Source organism: Pavona decussata, unplaced genomic scaffold, assembly GCF_977016875.1.
Source record: "Pavona decussata unplaced genomic scaffold, jaPavDecu1.1 SCAFFOLD_233, whole genome shotgun sequence".
NCBI lineage: Eukaryota > Metazoa > Cnidaria > Anthozoa > Scleractinia > Agariciidae > Pavona > Pavona decussata.
Window position 1 is genome coordinate 875,775 of NW_028145638.1, and position 19,226 is coordinate 895,000.

Genomic DNA, 19,226 nt, shown 5'->3' on the forward strand with positions numbered 1-19,226 from the left:
TTGAGTGAGTGCCTCTTTCGCAAAAACACTGACCCCAAACGCACGCGCCGCGGAAAGGATTACAATTCTTTAAGTAGGTTCCCAGTGCACTTGCACCGCATGCGCTTTGCATGTGAAAACAATCCAAGGTATCATTACTGATAGCAAACGGAAAAGTTGAGGCAGCGCTTAAAAATTCACTGATGCGCACCTGCAAAAGGCTCTCAAAGATATTGGCTTAGCGGTCGTGAAGTAGCCTCAGTCTTAAGGGGAGTGCGCGAGTCAATACGCATGCGTAATGCAAGCATGGAAAGTATACAATGGGTTTGGGAAATTCTATCTCTGCAGCATCACGACGTTGTGGATCTCAATGGAAAGACGAATTTTTGTCTTTGTGTTAAGGAATTCAATTCCACTTAAGCTTCAACCGCACAAATCGCAGTATATGCACTAACCTTATTTGGCACAAGTTTAATCCTTCCTTTCCTGGGTCCAACCTTTTATTATTATTATTATTTTTTTTTAATGGTTCATGGTTCATTTATTTCACACTATTTACACAACATTAACATAGAAAGAAAAATATTACAACAGATGATTACAAGATAAAAATAAATACAGTACAAATTACAAAATGTGTGTGGTGGTCAAAGTAGCAAAGACTTTCTGGTTGACAACCACCTACAAAAATGACACTGAGCTTTATTGAGATATTAGAAAATGTAGGAAATGTTTGTAGAGCCTAGGATTAATGAACAAGAGAGAATTACATTTGCATGTAATTACATTTGCATGACCTTATGTCATGTCATGTAATTAGGGGAAGCTGGGATGACGCAGTGGTGAGAGAATTCGCCTCCCACCAATGTGGCCCGGGTTTGATTCCCGGACTCGGCGTCATTTGAGGGTTGAGTTTGTTGTTGGTTCTCGTCTTTGCTCCGAGAGGTTTTTCCCCGGGTACTCCGGTTTTCCCCTCTCCTCAAAAACCAACATTTCTAAATTCCAATTCGACCTGGATAGTGTCTACAATTAGTGCTCTGCGCTAAATACATTTGACACTGAAATAAAATTATTTATTCAATTACTTATTTTCATTTGTCTGAGTGTACATGTGTGTATGAAATGCGAAATGTGACCAACCAGAATTGTGGCCTCATATGAATAATTGTTTGTTGTGTTGTTAAGATGGTTTAAGTTTCACTTTTCTTATTTTGTAGAAGTGTAAACCCTTCAAATGAGAGTTATTAAGGACACTAATTTTGTGGTCAGTTTGTTGTCATGTAATATTTTAATAGTTACACGAACAATCTTTGAAAAAACCCGTCCACGAAAATCGAACATCCAATCATGGATTTGTCGCACTTGCACATTTCACTGCAAAATGATTATTCATAATGTTTAGCTGTCGTTTCTAAAAAATGCGGCATCAAATTTTACTTTCTCAGCCCTTCGAGCCAAGGTCTTTCCTCAGCCAAGGTCAATAAGTTAGACCTAGTTAATACCATATATTAAATGCGAAATTCTACGATGTGATCCGTTTGGGTATTGGACCGGTTACTTAACCTTATATGGCGGAACAACGTAAATTCGGTGAAGAAAAGAAGGACTACTGGTTGAGCCCTTAATATTGTGTTATGAGTGTAATGATAAGATATTTAGTCGAGAGATAAACTTCTACTATTTTTGGCTTATTTCATTAACTGCCAGCCAGCCTACTCACCGATGTATGCATTTAGCATGGTAGTATTTTGGAAACGATAAAGTTGATACTCAGTTTCAGCATACTTTCCTTCTCCATTTTAAGTTAAAAAGTTTTAAAGACTCAAGCCACAAATAAATGTAGTGCATATACCGCAGAGAGCAACCACGTCTTTGTTTTCGATATTCCATAAGTAACCCAATGACGTAATCACAACACCGACGACTCGATATATGCAATATCAAAATTCGTCCGCTCTAAGAATATAAAGGCATAAACTAATGACACTGCAGTACCAGTATAAGTGATACAATTGCTTTGTGTTGTGGAGATGTATTCTCTAAGATTCCGTCTCCTCTTCATAATACTTTATTTGTTGCTTGTTATCCGTGCACGCCAAGCAGGTAAGTGAGAGGTTCCATTTCGAGGTTTAGCGCTCTCTTCGTAACCAGTTAATCGAGTTATTTGTCATGTTAAACTTGCTTCCTGTACAAGGTATCTAGTAATCGCTCGCTTCAAAAGATAAAAAAGCTCACCCGACTGAGGCTATTTACAAATGATCGGAAGTAATCATCCCACGCAAGTAATGAAGAGCTGAAAAGGGTTGCTCACGAAATTCAATGGGTGGTTTGTTAAAAAAACAAAAGCTAAACTAAAGACTCAATTATTACGATAACTTCTAAAGCATATCAAATTCGACGTTGTCTCCGCTTCAACTGGGCGGCGTAGAGGTAACGATTTTGCATATATTTGAACGTGTACGTTTTTTAGCATGTAAATAATTGCACATTTTTTATTTGTTTTTAATTATGTCCACTTACTATTATATTGTACTGTCGCTCTTTGAAATGCCCCATACTGCTTTTTGCTTTAAAATTTTATTGAGCAAAAAAAGGCTATCTATTCATCTATCTGTCTGGTCACATGAATGAAACATCAGTCAACAGACTGTTGATTGTAATGGTCTACAACAGGAAGCGGAAGAGACTTTCCAACTTAACTCTTTTCCACGCACGTATTTTACTCCATTTTCACCCATTTTACTCGATTTCATTCCATTTCTCACGAGTCGCCCTTTATAATTTCGCGTTTAGATGTGAATGATTTGGCTGATACTTCGTGCTCTGTATGCATCGTTTGATATATAGACCTATCACCCAAAAGTTATTAAAGATTTTTAGCTCAGAGTGGGGGTGGGCACAAAGTGCCGGCGCTGACTTTAAAAATTGATAATTTTTTAATATTGCAGAACACACCACCAAATTTTAACTCTCTTACTTTTCCTAAAATTTATTTGGTAGTGATTGGGTATAATAGTTGATTTCTTACGTGACTTGATGAACGAGATCGCCAATTACCGAATACTCTACTTGGCCCAGTATTTCCTCAGTCTACTAACAGTCATTAACAGCTGGTATGACGTAACTGACTTAAGCAACCATATAGATAATTGTCATGAACCATTAACATTGTAGCCTCTGTCGGAGTCCTTACTCCCAAACTGATATGGTACAAAACTGCGATACTTTGGATCACTTGTCGCCTCCATACAGGACCAGATTACTTTTTTGGAATTAACACAATCTATATTCAGTTACCACGATCAGCTAGATGGAAATAACTGAAAAGATTGAACTTTTTTCACAAGAGTTCAATGTCTTAAGTCAAGGCCCGAGTCTTTGTTTAAGGACGGTGCCTGCTATTGTTACTGCGCATACGGTCTGCGCATCACGAGATACTCGGGTTTACTATGGGTGGTGCCTACTAATACAGGAATATTTTTGCGCGGTTTAAAACTATACGGAGAAAGCAGAACTTACCAAATGCTTTTGGTATCTCAAAAAAAATTTGTGGTAACCATGCATTTTTCAGAAATAATTAAGCTTCAATTTAGGAAAAAATCCCATACATTGCTTTATATTTTAGAGATATTAATGTTTAATTATCTTCGAAAATGCGGGGTTACCCCCAATCTTCTTTTTGGATTCCAATAGCCCTTGCTAAGATCTGCTTTTCCCGCAAAGTCATAAACCGCACAAAAATACTTCGGTATTAGTAGGCACCGTCCTTAAACAGTGATAGACTCTGAAGCTACACCGAGTGATAAAATGTTGCTACACTTTTGCCTTGATCGCGTCTCTATCCATTCAATGTTGTTTAGAAACTTAAAAGTGTTCCTTGCGCTCTTCAAAATTGCCTTGGGTGAGAACGTTAAACTCTCCACAAATATTTTTGTGACAGTTTTTGCTAATATTTGTGTGTGCGTGATAGATTATCCTTAACAAGAAACTTTTTCTCCAAAATTTCAGTTAATTGTAATCTAACACCAGGAGTTTAATTACAGCTTAAATTGGTAAAATTGACCACAAAAGTCAAAAAGGGAACATTGAATGACTCGACAATATTCTTTAAAATCTAGTTAATGCTGATAAATCACGATCAAACTTCTCTTGGCATGGCTAATTAACATTTGACGAATCAAAATTAGACAATTAGAAACTATAAGCCACTATTTCTATCGTTCACGTGACAAGCAGTATAGAGGATAGCTCCCACGAGTCTCCTGTAGCTCAGTATTCAATACAATAACTGTGACGTGTTTCAGGCACAAGATAGCTCACCGAACCCTTAACGACGTCAGAGTTTTTCGAAACATATGCTGTTTGTTGATACCTTTACATCGCTTATTCTTCAGGTGCACATGAAAAGGAAAGTGATTGCCTTTTCGTTTCTCATCAAAGCGGTCAAGATTCTCGTATATGCGGTTCTTCATTCCAGCCATGCAAGACACTATCACAAGCACTACTGATGGTTAGCAATGGAGGAAAGATTTGTCTTGATGGACGGAAAAGCGAATCACATCCATACGGCTGTGTTGCAACTGACGAAATGAAAGCGCTTCTGATAGACAAAAGTGTAACAGTGCAAGGTTGGCTTTCGAAGGCGTATATCTCCTGCTCGCTATCTTTCAATCGTTCTCGAGACTTTATACTGAGGATAACTTTGTCAAATCTTGTGTTCCACAACAGTGGGGTCATTATTCGCAATGTGAACTGTTTCCGTGTCGTTGTAACCGACTGCGCGTTTGTGAACTCCACAGAAGCGATTGTTATAGTACAACGAGAATCCCAAGTCTGTAAGGCGTCCTCCGTCGTTATTACTGACTCTAAATTCTTGTACAATACAAAGTCCCTCTTTGTCTGCTTGTTTAGCAAGTTTTTTATTTTCAAGATCTCAAGGTGTGTTTTTCAGGGCAAGGTAGGGCGGTTTAAAGCAATGAGTTGGGATAGATCTACACGAGGTGCTGTTTACATTAGATCAGCAAATCGTACATACAGGGTTCATATATTCGGTTCTGTAACCGATTCTATTTTTCGAGAACTTGCCCACGAGTACAATGGCTTTGCACTTTCATTTAGAGTTGAACATCTCTATAGCAAGGGACATTTGACCTTATTAAACACCACTTTTCTGAACAACGAAAACGGTGTATTTGTTTTTGGCGGATTTGACGTCCAACTGACTAAGGTGACAGTTAATTCCACTTACGGGTACGGGTTTATGGCCGGTGGACCTCCCAAAATACGGTCAAATGTTACTAGTTTAAAGGTGTACCTGGAACAATGCATTCTATGGAACAACAAGGGTGGTGTGAGAATGGCAACAAGATATTGCTTATCGGCAGTTGGTTGTTCAACAAGCAGCCAAACACTTGTTGTCAAGAACAGTCTCTTCCTTGGTGGCCATGAAACGCAAAGTTTCGGTTATGCGATCAGGTTTAGTGTGGAGGATGACACATTCCGCAGACCGTCTTTTATTGAAGCTGAGCTACGACTAGAGAATGTCACCTTTCAAGGATTAAACGACCGTGCTTTGTCCGTATGTTTCCAAGCGAAGGTAAAAGGAGTGATTTCTGTCAAGAACTGCAAGTTTATGAACAATTCAGAGATTGTTCATAAAATGACTGGAGGATATAGAGCAATTGTGGAAATCCAATTTAATGACGAGGATCCCCCAAACTGTCCGAAACAAAAACGGAATAATAGCAACAAATTCGAACGATCTGCAATAACTCGGGTACCTGTGATATTTGAGGATAGCGTCTTCCAAAATAACGTCGGCATCTCTGCAGCTTTAGGCTTCTTGAACGCAAATGTAACCTTCAAAAACTGTACTTTTAAAGACAACCAAGGTTTGACTGTAGGAGGCCATGTGTATATGAAACCGGGATATGGCAGTGTCAGCATCGTGAATAGCACCTTCCATCAGACTAGTTTGAATGCATTATCAGGTGGAAAGCAACGCTCAATTGCAAGTATTGGATGCTTTCTGCGTTCTGAAAGCGCTGGTGCGATCACAATTACAAACTCTTCTTTTACAGCAAATGTCCTCACAAAGTATAATCCAATGTTAGCAGCTACTAGGACAAATCTGATAACAGCTGATGCAGCCTCCACCTTCCGATGCCCATCCGGAAAGCGGATTAAGCTGGATAAGGTAACAAAAACCGAGGATTTTCAGTTTACTAAAGGTAGTGACACGTGTTTGATGAAGGTGACTTATGTCAAACTATTTTGCGAAGAGTGTCGTGATGAGTTTTATAGTCTGCAAAGAGGACTGACAACCGGTCTGGACATTAACAAGAGAACCATGTGCCTTAAATGTCCTTACGGAGCATCTTGCGTAGGTGGAAACATTAAAGCCGAGGAGAACTTCTGGGGTTTGAACATTTCAACGAATCCTCCAAGTTTACAATTTTTCCCCTGTCCGTTGGAATACTGCAGCAGTCCAGAGCATTCCACTAATTACACTTACGATGCTTGTTTCGGCAAAAGATCAGGCGTGTTGTGTGGCAAGTGTTCTGATGGATACAGTGAAGCCCTGTATTCGACGTCATGTAGAAAGAAAGAGAAATGTAACGATCACTGGTTTTGGCTGGCAACCGCCATCTACGTTATTTCCTTTGCAGTCTACTTTGTTTTCAAGCCTCCCATTTTCTCTGTTTTGTATAAGCAAACTCTATGGTTTAAGAAGAAACGTACTGGAGATGCTTATGTACAAACATTACCACAAGAGGATGACAAAGAACACGATCCTGGATATCTGAAGATTATCTTTTATTTTTATCAAGTAGCCGAACTTGTGATGATAAAGTCTCCGGAGAAGGCTCTACACATGGTGCCATTCATCCCATCAGTCATTGCGATATTTAATTTCCAAGTAAAGACAGTTTACGGTAGTTTTGATTGTCCATTTCCAGGTCTCAATGTCGTCACGAAAGAATTGTTCCTCTGTTTGAAATTCCTGGCAACATTGCTTTCTATTGGTTTCATCTATGCCATCCATCAAGCAGCAAGCACTAGCACCTCCAAGTTCATCTCCACGCCGTCACTGACATCATACCTGGCTGTTGCTTTGGAAACACTGTTGCTTGGATACGAAAGATTGGCAGATACAACACTTAAACTCATGCACTGCGTCCCTATAGGAATGGATTGGCGTCTTTTTATAGATGGGAACATTCAGTGTTGGCAATGGTGGCAGTACTTGCTAGTCGCCTTTATAGTGCTGTTCATTATTCCCCTCATCGTGGTTCTCTTTTGGGGATCCCTGATGCTTGCTAAGGACAAAATGTCAGCCAAGGAATTCTTGATGGCTTGTGCATTCCCTTTGCCTTGTCTTCTGGCGTGGATCGTCAGGCGCCGTAAGAAGACAGAGGACGACGATGTGCCTGGGAAAGGCAATCTCGATGATGCAGAAGAAATCAAGAAGGTCCTTCACGATCCATTTCGTAAACCTTCCAGTGATGACCATGGGACACTGTACTGGGAGAGCGTACTGACTGGCAGAAGGTTAATCCTGCTGACAATTCACACCTTTGCTACCGATCCTATGTTACGATTCATCAGTCTGAATTGTACATGCGTCTTAATTCTTATTCATCACCTTGCTCTGAGACCATTTCAAGATCGCATAGCCAACATCTTGGAAAGCCTTTCGCTAGCAAGCTTGGTTGCTATTTGCACGTTCAGTTTAGCAGAGGCGACCTATCTCTCCGAGGGATTAGAGCCCATCGGACCCAGTAAAAGTCTCTTCCATGCTCTGCAGTGGTTAGAGATCGGTCTGCTTAGCCTGGCACCAATCGCAATGTGCATCTTTCTGGCTTTTGCTGCATTGTCTCAAGTCTTCCGCTTACTCTACGTTTTATTTAGATGCCTATCAAGTGTATTGAGGTGCAAATGTTTAAGTCAACAGCCACCTTTGGGCCGTTATTCATTGTCAGAGGAACTTCTCTTTGAATGGGAGCCTGAAGAGTTGCAGTGCGTTGCGTGAACTCACAGTATAACCGTATTTCTATCTGACAATATAAACGTAAGTTTAATCAGATAAATAAGAGTATAGATAATTATAATAATCTCTATTAAGTACTCCCTACGGGCTTTTCAGATTTCATTAACAAAGCACTCTAACAATATGGTTAACAATATAAAATATGTAACTACAAAAAATATCTGGCTTAATAAAAGTATAAGTCTTAGAAATAATTTGTCAATTCTCTCTTAAAAGCTCGGAGGCTATTGCATTCTGTAATGTTAATTGGCAGAGAGTTCCACAGACTAACTCCGCATGCGCGATATAGAGAAAATCGCTTTGCAGCAGCAGATTGTAAGCTAAGTCAAGGTACTCGAAGAGGTGTAAAAAGTTTGATTAAAGAACACTGACATGAGAAGTGTGTTAAATGGTCAAAAATTTGGAGGAACTCTTGTACCAAAATTCAGAAAACCAAAGAAGCAAATAGCATGCTGGCGGTTGCTTTGGAAAATTAAATAGCCACGAGATATCGGTTCGGCTTCGGTTTTGTAAGTTGTTCAACTGCGTGAGCTGAATTATGTGAAACTGCACCAATGTGAGACCTTTTAAAGTCGGTAGTATACGATTTTGATTATTTTACCACAACCACTAGAATTCATTTCGTGCTACCTTTCTTTGCAACCCTCAGTAATTACTCTAAACAGAAATGAACAAGTACACAGAGCACTAAAGAATTGGTGTCGTAATAAAATGAAGCAATCTTGCAGAAGGTTTATCTTAGATTTGCAACTGAGCGACGGAATGCAGTCGTTTGACAACCAAGTATTGGACAGCATCAATTGACCTACAAACGGAAGTGTAGATTACAGCAAAGCGGGTTCCCCTCCTTCCGTTAGCGGACTTATTTCACCCATAACAGCTGGTGTAACCTCAAACAGCTGGATGTAAGTAAATTTTCCCTACACGCACGTTATGTAACCAATTTCGCTACAGGTATTTATCTGCTTTATTTCATGATATTATTCAAGAGGTACCTTTCATATAAAGCCCGTTTCAATAGTGCAAGTAAGTATTATGCCAAGAAAGTGCTATAGCGAGTTTTTGGAATCCAATCACAAACAATAAAATTGATTTTCACAAAGCAGTGATAAAATCGATTGATGAATCGGGGAGGACTGATTCAAAACCGACACGAACAACGCATGATGGAGTTTGCTTTCATAGAGTACTTCAAAGTATATTCAGTTAACGTCTTTGGAAGATAATGCGCTCGCTTTCATTCGGAAAGAATGTAGCCATTGGCAGCAGCCCATAACCCCGGGCGTGCAACTCCCGCATACTCACTCATGTCCAACCCTCCACTCTTGTACAATACACCCAACCTGAACCAGAACTCAGGTCGCGATATTCAATTCGAGTTACCGGAAGTTACCTTGAGAAGCTAGAGGAAGCAATTGAAAATTTTGGGGGATCGTGACGACCTGACACAGCTCAAGTCGGTCCCAATATTCAGTTTGAGGTAGCATAAACTTGGCACGCTACAAACAATATATATTGTTCGTTCTAAAAGTGTGAGGCCACTAACACGCTACACACAGAGAGGTGGCTAGTTTTGCTCCACCTGATCAAAACATGAACTTATGCTGGCCAACTGCAATTACTTTTCTGAAACAGGTTGTAGTGGTTAGAGCTAACGCATGCGGAAATTACCGTTCGTATCGGTCAGAAATGTTGAATAATAGAAAGAGCATGTCTGCCCATGTGATAGGGGATCCCCAAGCTTTTCACGTACTTTTTGGTAGCTCGTTCTTGCTCTGGTTTGAATTACAGTGTCTGATATATGAGACCTGATGTTTTTAAAAGGGTTGTATTACTCTCCTGGGCTTTAAGATGAACTTGAAGGTGACGTCTTTTTTCTTTCTCATGCAGTTCTAGTCATGCTTTAGTTGATAACTGTTCTGGTTCATGCTAAACAACAGAAGCAAAAGCACTCTTACGAAACAATTCCATACTAGTTACATTTATATATTTATACAGTTATATTTATCAGTTTTAAAAAAAATCGTCGACTACTCTAGCTTGTTACTCTCAAGATGAACGTTGTGCCAGTTTTTTTTTCTAGTATTTAACTTGGGTGCAAATTGCTCGAGTTTGCGACAAAGAGGAGTCATTTGTCCTTATCATGTCGAGATTTCATCACGGATTATTCAAATGCTGTTTTCATACTCCTCCGTATTACTTTAGCTTTTTTTGGAAAATCGAAAATGTCCTGAACTTAATTGGAAATAAATTGTTGGCGAGTCAAACACAACGTCAGCGTCTCAAAATATTGCATGATGTTGTCGTTGTCATGGTTAGAAATGCTGAAGCATGTTGTGTTAAACGTTACCTCATCGAAATAAAAAACCGTGTTTGTATGCGCAAGGGATGCCCCAAACCGTATTCAATTAGCTAGGCATTAGGTTGTTGCAATAAGACAAAAGTGAATGACGTGAGAGGTAGAGAGGTTAAAGTGCCCCTAACCTTTCAATTTGTTTTCGTTTGGTAGATTTCCATATCTTTCAAGAACTCATTTTCGAAAAAAAATTTGGAGAAATATTGAATCCTTTTTTTTACGAGCGCTAGAAGTGAAGGCATTCTTGTCGATATTTTCACCTATCGTTGGCATTAGTCCCCCACTCGGCCAAATGTGTCCAAATATGGAGCGTGACGTAAGAAAAGGACATCGTGTAAAAATATCCGAAGATTCGCAGTAATGCTTCAATTGTAAACAGAGAAAATGGTTGAAAAATGTGTGGTTTTTGGATGCAGCAACTCTCGAAATGTAGAGAAAGGAATCAGCCTACTTTCAATGCTTTGTGCTTTGGAATGGTGTCCTTTTCTTACGTCACAGCTAAGAAAGTGTCAAATATCGGACGTTTCTCATTTGCTCGTTCCTAATGAACCCACGAGACAAAAATTTGTCCAGCGGGGCTTAAAGCGCGCAAAAATTTAAAAATTTCAGTAACTTTTAGCGCTCGTAAAAAAAAAAAAAAAGGATTCAATACTTCTAAAAAATGTTTTCGAAAATGAGTTCTTCACAGATATGGAAATCTACCAAAAGAAAACAAATTGAAGGGTTAGGGGCACTTTAAGCAACCTAAGGGGTATAGGGTGGGGCAGAGTGTTACGGTTAAAAAGCCTCCACAGCTTTCTTGCTTAATTACCAATTAATCTGATTCCAACGCGTTTCTAACCATCTTCGATCTCCCATCCCCATAATACAATAGCAGCACTACACTCTTCTGTAAAACGAGTAAACCGAAATACTGTCTTGTAATAAACGTATTGTCAAGTCTACTCAGAAGGGTAATACTGCCTCCATATTGCTGATATTGTCCCAGTCTCTTTCTAGAATAACTCAATAACAGTGAAGAAACATTCGTTTCATTGCGTTTACTTATCGTGCGTGCCCATTTTGTTTTCAATCCTCTATCTTACCATGCACTTAATCTGGTAGCATTTTAGATGAAAGATAAACGCTCCTCAGTTTTGTCCCCGGCCCTCAGAAAAATTTGTAGCTTTACTAAAATAAATTACACAGCTAAAAGGAATGTTCAGAGTTAGAGTAACAGGAAGTTTTTCTTTTTTTTTTTTCACACTGTAAACCACACTGACGTATAATGCAACGCCGAATACTCAATATTTAAGTCAATATCCCAAGGGTCACTTGTCCAGAGAATTGAATAAAGAGACACAATACTATCATATCAGTATATGTATTACAGTTCGCCGATATGTTTTCCAATGGCTTCCGTATTATGTTACAAAAAACAGTGCTTTATTTGTTGCCATGATACATGGACTCAAGGTCATGGACTCAAGGCTAACATTTGAGAGTTGGCAGTCGATCTTTGAAAATTAATGATCATACAGTAGCAAGTCAAAAATGGTTGTGCTGTTAAAACAACGTTTATTCCCTTGCTTTGCCGTTGTTACAAAAGATTCGAACACAGCTAAATCAGCTGGAGCTCTCTCCCTGCAGCATGACGTGACACTAATATAGCATCACTTGTTCGCCTCGATACCAAGACAACAATACAGTTTGTTTCAGATCATGCCATGTAAGAGAACACGTTGAAGAGAAATGGTTTTTCTTAAATTCACTTGAGTATTTTCATCAGGTTTTGTTTGTTCCTTTGTCTTTCTGTTTCATTTTTGTTTAGTTCCACGAGATTGTTTAGCTAGCTAGGAAGTATCAAAACAAGGGCACCCAACGAGGACATTAAATCAAAATAGTTGTTTCCTTCATTCCCACATCGCTTTATGACTTTTAAAACGCAAGTTTTGTGTGACACAGTAAGATCTGTTGATCTGTAGAGCTGTTGGTCGGAGAATTAAGATTGTCGAAAATTTTAAGGAATGGGATCTTATTTCAAGAATTTTCAAGCTGCTGTTGACTTTCCCAAAATACGAGCCAGTTTTGTGTGGAAAGCTTTCGGTAAAGAAAACGCTAGTTTTTCAGTTTACAATTTAATCTAATTTTCTGAGGTAGACGACGTCTTTGCTAACAAATATCCCATCAAACTGTTGGGTGTCCCTGATAAAGGTTGAGGCAATTGAAGACTGCTTGTCCTGGTTGTAAGGAACCATGGCAACCCAAAAATTAAACTTTGACCGTGCAATATGCAGAGATATTGACCTTGCTCGTGGAATACTTTAACGGTGAGTACGCGTGTATATTTTACGAGTTGCATGGGTGATCAGCAAAACATGTGCAATTAATAATGATTTAGGCTATTGGACTGCAGTTGTTCTTAAAATGTTGCCAATCACTTCTTTGACATACATTACTATCGTGTAACGCGGAACTGTGCAGTTTAATGTTCCTTAAAGATACATTTCACGAGTCACGATATTGTGCTAGTTTCAGTTCACCTAACATGACAGAATAACGTAATGCTCTAATAATGTTGAGTACAAAGCAGAAATTTTAACTCTTAAAACCTTTCGTTCCATTGAGTCTTCGAAAGCCTTAACAAGCTAGCTTTTCTTCTCCGCAATCTGTAGCTTCCCTCCATGACTCAGGTCACCACTGGAAGCAATACATACTTGGACGAAAACACGAGAACACGGACAAAAGTCCCGACACTTAAACAAGACATTAATTAAACCACAAAATCGATATCGACGTAGCGTTATTTCCCACGCGAGTATTGTCCACGCGAGTTCCGGTCTCAAGATATTTTGACTGATTTAAGCCTCATTTGCACAGGGCAGGTAATTCAAATTGCAATGTCAACCTTGCACGCTATACTACAATAAACTCATTTTCACCAACATGGCTTCTCCAGTGGTCCTCCTTTATTGGCTGCTTATATTCTGTATACGGCGGACAGGTAAACAGGAGTTTAAATTTGAGGTTTATGCTTTGACGTTATACAATCAAATGATTTATTTATTCAGTTCAATTTCTTCAGTCCTTTTGTAGCTTTCCTGAGTAGTTAAGACCTTCATCTTGATTTTTGTCAGTCCAAGTCAGTGACTAAAAAACAAAGCAAAAAGTACGTTGGAACACGATCGACCGAATTATTACCTAAAACATGGAAGAGACGACGAAGTCTGATACTGAACGTTACGATTTGTTGTATCAGAATTAATCGACGATTTGTCTGTGGGATACAATCGACAATCACTCAATAGATAGATTCAACTGACACAAATTATTCGCAATGTGTCCATCAAACAAGACCGGAACGCACCCGATCAGGATCTTCTTTCCTCGCAATATTACACAAATCCGTATACCCGCCATTATTTAAATATCATAGGAAAATAACGCGACTTCGCTCCTTCCGGACAACTGTTATGGCTCAGAGACATAGTTAATCGAACACTAGTAGCTTTATTCTAAAAGGTTCAGGAAAGCTTTGTTTACTAGTGCTCTCTATATGGTTTGAAGATTGGACGTTTGTCGAGACAGACTAAAAGTTCATTGAGAATTCCAAGTTCGTACTTACACTGCAGTCATATTTCCTCAAGATTTATGCACTTTGATACTACTGTAAACGAAAACTATTTACAGCGTACCTGGATTGCATTTTGGTAAGTTAGGAATCATAGGTAAAGGACACAACAAATTAATCTTTTCCTCAGAGTTTATAACAGAGCACTCGGTCAGGTAGAGTATAACCTCAACTGAGAGCAATCAGTCGGCTATATTAATCTCACAGTAACCCGGAAGTTAAACAAATCGCTCTACATTTGAAAGCAAAATTACCTTTGTATAATGCTACAAAACTTTCCTTTTCTTCATATCAAATGTTAAACGCGCCAGATATAAGTGACTCTATATAGTTTGTTTGCTACAAAAAGTGCAAAACCTCAACTACTAGCAAAATTTATCACAGTTGCTTTAAGATCTTTTAAATATCGTATTCTTCAGGTGCAGCGGCTGATGACGAGGCAAGTGACTGTCTCTTTGTTTCTCATCAAAGCGGTCAAGACTCACGTCTGTGCGGGTCTTCAGTTCATCCATGCAAGACACTATCACTAGCACTACTGATGGTCAATGATGGAGGAAAGGTTTGTCTTGACGGAAGGAACAGTGAGTCCCATCCGTACGGCTGCTTTCTAAGAAACAGTAGAGAAGTAATGAAAATGACTGATTTGCTGGACAAAAGTGTGACAATACAAGGTTGGCTCTCGATGGCGCATATTTCTTGCAAATTTCTTTTTGGTCTAGCCTTTAGAAGCGCTAGAAATGGTATCCTCAGGTTAACCCTCTCAAACCTTGTGTTTCATAACAATGGAGTCATTCTCCAAAAGGTGGACTGTTCCTATGTCGTCGTATCCAACTGCCGCTTTATAAACTGCCACGCTGCAGTTGCTATAAGACAACAAGAATCTACATTCTGTCGAGAGTCTTCCCTCGTAATTACCGAATCTGAATTCCTGTACAATGAAATCTCCGTCTTTGTCTGGGTATTTAACGAGGTTTTCACCGTCAAAATCTCAAGGTGCGTTTTTCAGGGCAAAGTAGGACGATTTAATGTAATCTCGGAGGACAGACAATATAATGCTTCCGTGTATATTAAATCAACGACCCTTAGACACAGAGTTCATGTACACGGATATGTCTCCGATTCCATTTTCCGAGAACTTGCCCACGACTACAATGGCTTCGCCTTATCATTTAAAGTACAAGACCTTTTTAGCACTGGTAATTTATCACTATTGAACAACACGTTTATAAACAACGAAAATTCTCTATTTGTTTATGGTGGATTTGATGTGCAACTGACCAAAGTCACGATTAAATGCACTTATGGGTATGCTATCACAGCCAGTGGGCCTCCCAAAGTAAAAGCTACAATTGTTGGTATAAAAGTCAACTTGAACCAATGCATCTTAGAGAACAACAGGATGGGAATAATAATGGCATCTAACCCTTGCCTAGGTGTGCTCGATTGTTCAACAGGCCAGCAGAGTTTAGTGGTGAAGAACAGCCTCGTTCTTGGAGGCAATGAGACACAAGGTAATGGTGTTGCCTTAGTTTTTAACGTAAAAACCCAGTCGAATACAATAAGACCAACCTACATTAAGGCCCTCATGCTTCTTGAGAACGTTACGTTCCAAGGATTGCATAGCCGTGTACTAAATGTAGCTATTCAAAAAAATGTACGAGGGCTCATAACAGTTAAGAACTGCTCGTTTTTCAACAATTCTCAGTTTGTCTATCGCCTAACTGAACGATCAACTGTTGAAATCGAATTTTACGACGAAGATCCTCCAAAATCATGTCTGAAACTACGCAACTATAGTAGCAAATTCACATGGAAGAACTCATCTCAGATACCAGTGATATTTGAAGACAGCATTTTTGAAGGTAACGTCGGTATCTCGGCCACTTTGAACTTCTTAAACGGAAACGTTACGTTTAAAAACTGTGCCTTCAAGGACAACCAAGGTTTAACTGTGGGAGGCCATGTGTACATGAAAACGGGCTACGGTAGCCTTAACATCGTGAATAGCACCTTCCTCCAAACACGTTTGAATGGACTTTCTGATAGAAAGCAGCGCCGAATCTCAAGCAATGGGTGCTTTCTGCATTCTGATAGCGCTGGTCCGGTCGTCGTTACAAATACATCCTTTACCGCAAATGTCAATTCAAAATTTACCCCAATCTTAGCAGCTACCAAGACTAGCTTGATAAAGGTTGATGACAGATCCACCCTTCGATGCCCATCTGGAAAGCGGGTGAAAATAGATAAAATAGCAAAAACAGAAGGGTTTGAGTTCACCAAAGGAAGCAACACCTGTTGGATGAAGGTGAATTACGTCAAACTGTTTTGTGAAGAGTGCCCTGATGAGTTTTACAGTCTGCAGAGGGGACTGACAACCGGTTTGGACGTCAACAAGGACACTGCGTGCCTTAAATGCCCTTACGGGGCACTTTGTGAAAGTGGAAACATTAAGGCCAAAGAGAACTTCTGGGGTTTGAACATGTCAACGAATCCTCCAAGTTTACAATTTTTCCCCTGTCCGTTGGAATACTGCAGCAGTCCAGAGCATTCCAACTATTACACTTACAATGCTTGTTTCGGCAAAAGATCAGGCGTGTTGTGTGGCAAGTGTTCTGATGGATACAGTGAAGCCCTGTATTCGACGTCATGTAGAAAGAAAGAGAGATGTAACGATCACTGGTTTTGGCTGACGACCGCCATCTATATCGTTTTCTTTGCAGTCTACTTTGTTTTCAAGCCTCCCATTTTCTCTGTTTTGTATAAGCAAACTCTATGGTTTAAGAGGAATCATACAGGAGATGCTTATGTACAAACATTACCACAAGAGGATGACAAAGAACACGATCCTGGATATCTGAAGATTATCTTTTATTTTTACCAAGTAGCCGAACTTGTGATGATAAAGTCTCCAGAGAAGGCTCTACACATGGTGCCATTCATCCCATCAGTCATTGCGATTTTTAATTTCCAAGTAAAGACAGTTTACGGTAGCGTTGATTGTCCATTTCCTGGTCTCAATGTCGTCACGAAAGAACTGTTCCTATGTTTGAAATTCCTGGCAACATTGCTTTCTATTGGTTTCATCTATACTATCCATCGAGCAGGAAGTTCGTCCAGGTATATTTCTTCACCCCAGATAACAGTATATCTGGCTGTTGCTTTGGAGACACTGTTGCTTGGATACGAAAGATTAGCGGATACAACCCTCAAACTCATGCACTGCGTCCCTATAGGAATGGATTGGCGCCTTTTCGTAGATGGGAACATTCAGTGTTGGCAGTGGTGGCAGTACCTTCTGATCGTCTTCATGATGGTGTTCATTATCCCCCTCATCGTGGTTCTCTTTTGGGGATCACTGTTGCTTGCTAACGACAAAATGTCAGCCAAGGAATTCTTGAAAGCTTGTGCATTTCCTTTGCCGAGTCTTCTTTATTGGATTGTTCAGCGCTGTAAGAAGACAGAAGACGAAGAGATGTTCTTCCTAGGGAATCTCGATGATTCAGAAGAAATCAAGAAGGTCCTTCACGATCCATTTCGTGCTCCTTCCTGTGATGACTATGGGACATTGTACTGGGAAAGCGTACTGACTGGTAGAAGGTTGATCCTGTTGACAATTCATACCTTTGCTACCGATCCCATGGTTAAATTCCTTTGCCTAGATTGTGCATGTGTCTTGATTCTTACCCATCACCTCTCTCTGAGGCCATTTCGCGACCGGAAAGCCAACATCTTTGAAAGCCTTTCGCTGGCGAGTCTAGTGGTTATTTGCACGTTCAGTTTAGCGGAGGCGACCTATTTCTCCGAGGGAATAGAGCCCACCGGACCCAGCGAAAGCCTCTTCCATACTTTGCAATGGATTGAGATAGGAGTGCTTGGCCTGGTCCCAGTTGTAGTGGGCATCCTGTTGGTTTTTACTTTGTTATCTCAAGTCGCACGCTTGCTTTATTACTGCGTGAAATTGCTGTCATATGTAGTGCGGTGCAAATTCTTTAACCGAGTAAATTCTCCAGGTCGCTTCTCATTATCCCGTCAGCTCCTTCTCAACTGGGAAACTGAGGAATTGCAAACCGTTACTTGAGCTCAGAGTGCAACGGAATGAAATTTTAGTTCCGCATTACATGATTTAAAATTGTAATTCTTTTATTTTATTTATTTTATTTATAAACTTCGCTAGAGGAGAAAAAAACAAAATGAAGAAACCTCTGACAGGAGAGAACTCACAAAACGATATGTTCCAATAACGAGACTCCTTGTATAAATGAAATCACATCATAATAATTAAGTATTGACAACTAATTAACAACACATTTTAACTAATAATACAGATAATGATCTGCTTTGATGACATTTTATGCAGACACTTTTGAACGTTTGAGGTACTGCGGGATCGTACACATTTAAAGTCAAATCTAGGTAGTATGCCCTCAAATTAGTTTTAAATACATCTATAGATTTTTTATTGTCCCTCAAGAAGTCTGGAAGTGTGTTAAATGCTCTTGAGGCTCTTGAGTAAAAACTGTTCTGGAACGTGACAGTCTTAGCTTTAGGTATATCTAGTACTATACTCTTAGTTGGAGCAGAACGCCTTGTAACTCTAATAGGTTGAAATATCTTAAAATCGGCGTCAGAACTATTAACAATAGATTTATAAGTGTAGACTAGATCCAAGTATTCATGCCAATAGCACAGAGGGATAAGGCCTGTGAGTGTTAGTCTGTTTTTATACGAGATACCAGTCCTGTAGGGTGGTGAGAGTGTATATTTATTTGCACGTCGTTGTATTCTCTCGATAATTTCGATCAGTTTGACTGACTGCGGGGCCCATACTTGTGAACTTTAAAGAATTCATCACAAATCAGAGATAGCAATTAGAAACATTAAAGTTTTTGATAGGGATAAAATTGAAAGTTCATTGAAAGGCGCAGATGAATGATGTATGGATGAACATCATTTACCTGGAGACTTTTGAAATTCACCTTTTTCACCACAGCAGTGTGTAGACCTAGGTTTTCAAACGTGATTCGGAGGCTATGATTCACGCCCGTGTCATGTTTCGCCCGTGGCCAAGAAATGAATAAAAGATTTTTGCCCATAAACACGAATGATCACGTGACTGTGCAGTGTCGACCCCTCAGCATCAACAATACGTTAAACGTGAGACGGGAAAATTTACATTAAATAGAATTAACATCTTTGCACCTGTTCGAAACATATTGCGCTATTTGGTGCCC

At 39.6% G+C, this 19,226-nt stretch overlaps 2 protein-coding genes across 2 annotated transcripts in view; both read left to right on the plus strand.

The window, feature by feature from the left end:
- Positions 1-1,209: 1,209 nt before the first annotated feature.
- LOC146458249 (uncharacterized) lies at positions 1,210-9,043 on the plus strand. The gene is made up of 2 exons (XM_085090961.1): positions 1,210-2,082; positions 4,374-9,043. Exons 1-2 carry the CDS (start codon positions 2,010-2,012, stop codon positions 8,009-8,011), a joined length of 3,711 nt encoding a protein of 1,236 aa, XP_084947087.1. The 5' UTR covers positions 1,210-2,009; the 3' UTR covers positions 8,012-9,043.
- A 4,267-nt stretch (positions 9,044-13,310) lies between these two features.
- LOC146458250 (uncharacterized) overlaps positions 13,311-19,226 on the plus strand; it is a 27,773-nt gene continuing 21,857 nt past the window's right edge. Inside the window, exons 1-2 of the mRNA XM_085090868.1 lie at positions 13,311-13,368; positions 14,415-18,565. Coding sequence (XP_084946994.1) covers positions 13,311-13,368; positions 14,415-18,073 — 3,717 coding nt within the window. The 3' untranslated portion in view covers positions 18,074-18,565. The remainder of the gene's footprint in view (positions 13,369-14,414; positions 18,566-19,226) is intronic.